This window comes from Hipposideros armiger, unplaced genomic scaffold, assembly GCF_001890085.2.
Source record: "Hipposideros armiger isolate ML-2016 unplaced genomic scaffold, ASM189008v1 scaffold_585, whole genome shotgun sequence".
Taxonomy (NCBI): Eukaryota; Metazoa; Chordata; class Mammalia; order Chiroptera; family Hipposideridae; genus Hipposideros; species Hipposideros armiger.
The window spans coordinates 876,674-883,616 of record NW_017731935.1 but is presented as its reverse complement, the minus strand read 5'-3'; the positions used below and the strand labels follow the sequence as shown (position 1 = coordinate 883,616).

Genomic DNA, 6,943 nt, shown 5'->3' with positions numbered 1-6,943 from the left:
GGGGTCACAGTTCACAGGGAGGTCATCCTGACTGGGGGTCACAGTTCACAGGGAGGCTGTCCTGACTGGGGGTCACAGTTCACAGGCTGTCATCGGCTTCAGTGTTCATGTCCCTTTGGTCCCATGTTCTGGCGATGGCCTTGAGCACAGCAGGAGTGAGCATGGTGACGGTCACCGTCAGTCTCTTATAATTCGGTCTAACGGACCTGCCGTGTGCCTGGTGCCAGGAGCCCTGGGCAGTAACCAACCAGCCAACAAATGGGTGTTTACATGGCGATCATAGTAATGGCATCACTGTAACTGCTGGTGGGTGGGACTGACGACCCCACTGGCACTGTGGACCTGGGGCCCCAGCATCCGAAACAAGGATGGCACAGCGTCTGCGATGGGGACAGGATCGCCGCCCTCAGCACTGGTCTCAGAGCTGGGTCTGCGCTGTCCTGGTGTGCGTATTCCGTCCTGCTTTCTGTGGTATGGGAGATGGAGAGGGCCCGTGGCGCTTTGCCCGAGGTCCCACGTGACAGGCAGAAATGTGATGCATTGCCGCCCAGGAGCCAGTGCGATGGCGGGTCCTGCTGGAGGCCCCCGAGGACCTCGGTGTGGTGTCACGCTCACACTTGGGCTGTGAGTCCAGGGGCTGGTCTCAGGCTAGAGTGCACAGACTTCTGGGAGCTGAGCGCGTGTTAAAGGCATTCTGATGTTGTCGTGGCGATCTGGCCGGTCCTGAAGGCTGTGGGCATGTGCCTGTGGCCCTTGGCCAGGAGTCTGCCATCGGCCATCCTCGCACATGCATGCTGGACGGCGTGTGTCAGTGGAGGGGCGGCCGGGAGCCTGCGGCAGTCACTCACTCAGGCGGGAAAGTCACAGCACACCAAATTCAAGCCCTGCTTCTGAATTGACCCGCGACCCTCACCAAACCGCCGTCCAGCATGTGCTTCTCTCCGGGTTCCCCAGTCGAAGCAGTGCATGTCTGAATTCATTAAGCGGTGGTCACTTGGTCACCGTGGCATCCTGACAGTTGAGCATGGTGATGCCAGAGTGTCCAGCGTGCAGGCCAGTGTGCTGTCTGCGTGGCGAATGCAGGCACTCAGGTCCTGGGTCTGTCATTCCACTGAGTGAGGGTCCCACTTTACACACAGCAAACAGATGCTACGTGAAAGGTAGGTCAAGTCCCGGCTTTAGGGCCCAGCTCTGCCGTCTGGCTTGTGACACATCCTTGAAACCGAGTAACAGACTGGATTCCCGCCCTGATGTGGTGACAACACATTTTGACCAAAAACACAGAGGAGGCTGGGTCGCTGCTGGTTTCTGAGCCATGTTTTATTTGTGTTCAGGAAGCAGTGGGGCGAGGCGGGGAAGGGTGTGCACGCGCACCCACAGAGGGGGCGGGGAGCAGCCTGTGTCCTGTCCCAGCGGTGCCTGGGAAGTGATCCCCGTTGGCGTTTCTGTGAGATGTGATGTGCTGTGTTCACTCGCTGAGTGCTGTCCTGTTGCTGACGTGTGCGTTCCGCCCTGTCCCCAGTGTCAGATCATATACCCGCGCCAGCAGCTGCTGAGCCTCCGTGAGCTGGAGATGATTGGCTTCATTGAAAACAACGTGTCCAAGTTGAGCCTCCTTTTGAGTGAAATTTCAAGGTGCGATTGACCTCATTGTAACCAAGAAAAAAAGTCCATGTGCTATAGTAACGGGGGGTTGTAATTGACGGTAGCCGTCTGGGTAGTGGTTTGGGGGTTAGAGGAAAGGAAGTGGAATCCTAAGTCATCACACGCAGGCTGGGGGGGCCCCTGGTCCCCCTGGATCCCAGGTTCCTGGACCAGAGGATGGAGGTCCACCGCCTCCCGGAGGTGCCATCAGATAATGAAAAAAGTGCTATGCTTTTATATGCAGCCAGATGTTCAAATTAAGGCTTTCCTGGTGTGTTAATGATATTTCAAACAATATTTGCTAAATTTTTACAAATTGGCAAGAAGAAACTAAAAGAGAAGCTTTTGCTTCAATAAGCAAAGGAAATAACTGCAGGGTCGTATGCTTGGTGCTTTGGGAGAGAAAAGAGTGAGCGGCCCTGACCTGGGCGCTGAGAGACGCGTGGCACGTGAGTCGCTGAGACCAGGAGTCGCTGGCACGGGTGCGAGGCCCAGGCTCGTAGCGCTTTCAAGGCCTCAGGAGGCTTTGGGGGTCAAGGGGAAGGTGGCAAATGGAGCAGTGCCTCGGAGGACAGTTCAAATCGGATAAAGTGGAGAGAAGGCCACAGGCGCCGAGTGCGCAGGGACCGCAGGTGGGCTGTACTGCAGAGACCGGGTGGTGGCACTGGGGGGCCGAGGGCCGAGGGGGCAGCTTCCGAGTTCTGACCAGTGAGTCTGAACTTGATTCTGAGACCGTGAGGCATGTGGAAGCTTTTTAACAAAGCATGAAGAGCAGTAGTTTTTAAAGATGATTTTTTCGGATTATCTGTTGAAGTGGTTTAAAGCGGTGGAGATGGGACGGGGGGAGCAGTTCAGAGGCTTGTGCAAAAGCTACTGAAGACGTGAGCCAGCCTAGTTACTTGGGGAACCTGTGATGTCAGCCGTGCCCCACACTGAGCTCTGTACCTGGCACTCCCAGGCGGGCGTTACGATCCCTGAGCACAGCGGTGCTCATGGGGGGCGTGTCAGGGCGGCAGGGACCCTGTCCCACCTGAGCAGTAGCTGGGAACTCAGGGAGACCAGCCCCACTCCAAAGGCCATGGGAGAAGGGACATTTAGAGATGGGAGTGGGAAATTAGTCCTGACACACAACGGTTGGCGCGGAATTGACGTCCCCAAACTTGGTTCCGTTTGCAGGAGGAGTGAGGGCCTCAGCGGCCGCGTCCTAAGAAAACTCCCCTTTCTGGCTCACGCGCTGTACATCCAGGTGAGCGTCCCACCGCCATCCTCGCCCCCGGGCTCTTCGCACCACCACCCACTCTTTCAGCAGGGGAGACCTTGCCGGGAGTCACACTGAACACCCTCGGGATGTCTGCCTCCTTTTACCTCCGTTTCCAAAGGGACAGGCTCCTGGGCAGTAGGAGGCACTGACCTGAACGCCGGGGCCCCCTTGAGCCCTTTGGGAGGAAGTGGCCATGCTGGGCTCGGCTCACACCAAACAGCTGTGGGACAGCCACTCTCTGCGCTGTGGGTGGGGTGGGTGCAGCCAGGGCCCCTGAGGGCGAGGGCCACCCTGCAGAGCCTGTGTGTCCTTCCAGGCCCCCACCGTCACCCTCGAGGGCTTCCTGCAGGCCCTGTCTCTGGCCGTGGACAAGCAGTTTGAAGACAGGAAGGAGCTTTCCTCTTGTGCTTGATCTGGGCGCCTCTGCTGCGGTTTTCAAATGGTGGACACGCAGGTCGCTGCCCTGGAAACCTCCGTCCAACGTGGCTGGGCCTGCAGAGCCCAGCGTGATTGAAGGCCGTGTGCTGTACTTACACCCGTTCAATGCACGTTGAAGACAGGCGGCCTGTCATTTTCACTGTCTGAAAGGGTGGTAGTTCAGGTTCTGTTGTCTGCCTGTAAAGGACTATGTAGATGTGTTCATTTCATCCTCCCTCCGGTCAGTCAGACACAAAATTTGTTTAATAAAGATGATTGCTGTGGGTTAGGGAAACAAGGTTGTGATCATAGCATTAAAAATGTACACACCCCTCAGGGTAGGAGGCAGCATTGTTACCTGAATGAGCTTGTTTTATTTAGTGCACATTTCCGAGACTACTTCTTGAATAAGGAAAACCTATTCCTACGTTCTAGAAACCGAGAAAAAAATTCTAAGTACAGTGTTCTTCACAATGGTCAGACATGGTCCTCTGTGGGCAAGGTGCAGCCCTCAGCGTTCAGCTGAAACGCGTGTCAAATGCCCCTCGTAACCAGCGTTATCACGGCTCAAATGAAGATTCATGTTCACAGATGTGAAATAAATTGGCCAATAGTTGGTATAGTCCACAGAATATTATGTTTGTTTTTATCTCATGCTAAAATAAATTTCATATTATTTCATAATAAATAATTAAAAGAAAAAAAATAAAATAAATTTCATATTAATGTTTTATACACATTTTTAAAGAACATGTTATTTTTTGTTATGTCTTTTTAAGAATTAAATTTTTTCCCAGAATGTTCTCGTTTTCTGTTATCACCCTAAAATGCTTTGAATTTTATTTACGAGTTGCTCGCACAATTACTTAACTTTTAGCTTGTTTTATGCTCTGAGGCTCTGGTTTCCCAAAGACCTTGAAATGGGGGTCTGTGGGCACCGGGCAGGAGGGGGACACCCCCACGCCAGCATTGGGGCTGGAGCAGGTGAGGACTGAAACAACTTGGTTTCACAGGTTTGCTGCCGAAATGCCCGCTGTGGGTACCCAGGTGGAAGGAAGGTGCCTGAGCAGAAGAGGGAGCCCAGGTTCCTAATGGAGAGATGCACAGTGCAGGGGCGGGGGCGGGGACAGGTGGGGTGGGGCGGAGAGCCCTGTGGGCTGAGGGTGAGGGTCTGAGTGGGGGCTCCCCCACATCTAGACTCATTTCCCAGAAAGTGGGTTCCAGGGGTTGTGTGGATGTGCCCGAGGGCCACTAGAGGGGAGCACTGCTCCGTGGGACGAACAGGAGGGTGGACAGAGCTCAAGGCCCCAGGGTGGGAAGCCTGGTCAGCAGAGGTGGCCAGCCAGGCCATGTGTCCGTGTGCACGTATGTGCACGTGTGCCTGCCTGTGAGTGTGTACAGACATCTGGGCATGCGCAGAGGGTGGCACATGGGGACGCGTGTCCTCGGTGCCTCTTGCCTCCCCAGGGCAGACTCGCTTGACGACATGGGCCATCTCCACGCCCGCCTATCCTCCCAGAGGAGGCCCCTGCTTGACAACGGTGGGCCAAGCTATGAGGTGGGGGTCATACCTGGCTCCTGGCCTGGCGCACGCTGTGGTGGGCACCTTGTGGGATGCGGCCAAAATCCCCAGATGCACGTTACCGGGCATGGCTGGCTGCTCCCGCTGGCCCAGGGCCGGGAGGCAGTGGGGCTGCCCTGCCCAGGCGGGGCAGGAGTGTGAAGGCGGAGCCCTGTTCCTGTGGTGATGCAAGCCGGAGCACTGCCCCCAGGACGTCCACGGGGCCATCCTGTGAACACTGGCCAGAAAGCCGTGTGGGTGTGACCGCCTCTGGTCCTTGGTGAGACCTCCCAATGAGGAGTGGGCACGAGCCCTGGCCTGAGGCCCATGTGCCTCTGCAGCCATGAGGCCGTACCTGGCCCAGTTGTGGGGACGTGCTGATGGGACCCCTGCTCAGCCCAGCCTGGGAGTCCACTGTCGTGCCAGGGTCCTCAGTTCCTGCAGGGCCAGCCTGGCGTGCACATGGGTAACAGGTCACCTTGCACCTGCCCACCGTGCGCGCTTGCTTTCAGTAAACCGTCTGTGGGGAGCTGTTTCTGAGGTCTCCATTAGCCTTCTCCACAGGAATGGCTCTTACCCCCAGGCCAGGACCCACTGTTGGGGGCACCCTGACTGCCAGGTGTCAGTCCCAGTGACACATGGGGCTGGGGAAGTGCCGTGGTCAGCGGGACGCTCCCACCGCACGGGGGTTCTGGCAGCCTCAGCCCCTGCTGCCCCAGGCCACTTCCGCACAGCCCTCGGGGGCCACCGAAAGCTGGCATCCAGCTGGGCTTCTTGAGGGGAGGTGTGGAGAGGCCAAGGCCTGGCTGGGAAAATGACTCCGGGGCGGCACATTGTGATGAGCGGACAGGCCTCACCCTGGGAGAGACGAGGCGGTGGTGAAGCAGGGGGCGCTGGTGGTGCTGTAGGCTGGAAGGACCTGCCGGGGACCCTGGGGGAGACAGCGGCCCACACCCGCCCTGCTCCTGCAGCTCACCGCCCAGCTTCCCGAGCAGGTGTGGCCTGTGGGGGGAAGGGGAGATGCGCAGCTTCCAGGGACAGGCGACTCGGGCCGTGTGGGACTGGCACAGCCTCCCCAGGCCGAGCCTGATGACGAGGGGAGCGGCCCCACCCTGCCACCCCCAGTGCTGGGAGAGACCTGATACCACTGAGTCCGGCCATCTCACCTGCTGTGGGTGTGGCTCAGGGCAGAAACTCATGCCTCGGAATGAGCGTGATGATGACACCCCCGCCACCCGAGGCAGCCCCGAGTTCCTGGTGTGAAACACCACTTTGTGGTCCAGGTGAGGAAGCCCTGCTCCCCTTCGACGCGCGTACGGTGCCTCCTGTCGGCGCGCTGCTGCTGCCAGAATTCTCAGCTGAATTAGCATTTGGGACTCGAAACCTTCCTCTGCTATCACCTGCGTTATCTTTTATGATGGCAAAATTTCCTCCTCTATCACATATTTAAGACTGAAAACCTTTTCTCAAATCATCTGAGTTATCATTTATAATGAAAACATTTTGTTCTCTATCGCCTGAGTTATTTATGACCGAATGTCGCTCTATTACCTGAGTTCTCATTTATGACTGGAAAACTTTTTTCTCAATCATCTGAGTTACCATTTATAATGAAAACATTTTGTTCTCTATCACCTAAGTTATAATTTCTGACTGGAAATATTTCTCTATCCCCAGGTTTATCATTTATGACGAAGCATTCTTCCTTTATAACCTGAGTTATCATTTATGACTGAAATCCTTTTTTCTCAATCATCTGAGTTATTTTTATTACTGAAAATATTTTGTTCTGTATCATCTCAGTTTTCATATATGACTGGAAACTTTTTTCAATTAATAACTTGAGTAACCATTTACGACTGAAAAGCTTCTTTCTCAATCAACCGAGTTAGTATTTATGTTGGAAACAGTAATTCTCTATCACCTGAAATATCATTTATAATGGAAATTTTTCTCTACCACCTGAGTATCATTTATGACTGAAAATGTTATCACCTGAGTTCTCATTTATGACTGGAAACCTTTCTCAATCATCTGAGTTACCATATATGGCTGAAAAC

The 6,943-nt window shown here is 55.0% G+C and overlaps 1 protein-coding gene across 1 annotated transcript in view; it reads left to right on the top strand.

Annotated features, from left to right (window-relative positions):
* Positions 1-4,032, top strand: part of TRIP13 (thyroid hormone receptor interactor 13) — a gene marked incomplete at its 5' end in the record, with an annotated part of 10,488 nt that extends 6,456 nt beyond the window's left edge. Inside the window, 4 exons of the mRNA XM_019624350.1 lie at positions 690-702; positions 1,397-1,635; positions 2,821-2,890; positions 3,222-4,032. Of these exons, the coding sequence (XP_019479895.1) occupies positions 690-702; positions 1,397-1,635; positions 2,821-2,890; positions 3,222-3,317 (418 nt within the window). The remainder of the gene's footprint in view (positions 1-689; positions 703-1,396; positions 1,636-2,820; positions 2,891-3,221) is intronic.
* Positions 4,033-6,943: the final 2,911 nt, after the last annotated feature.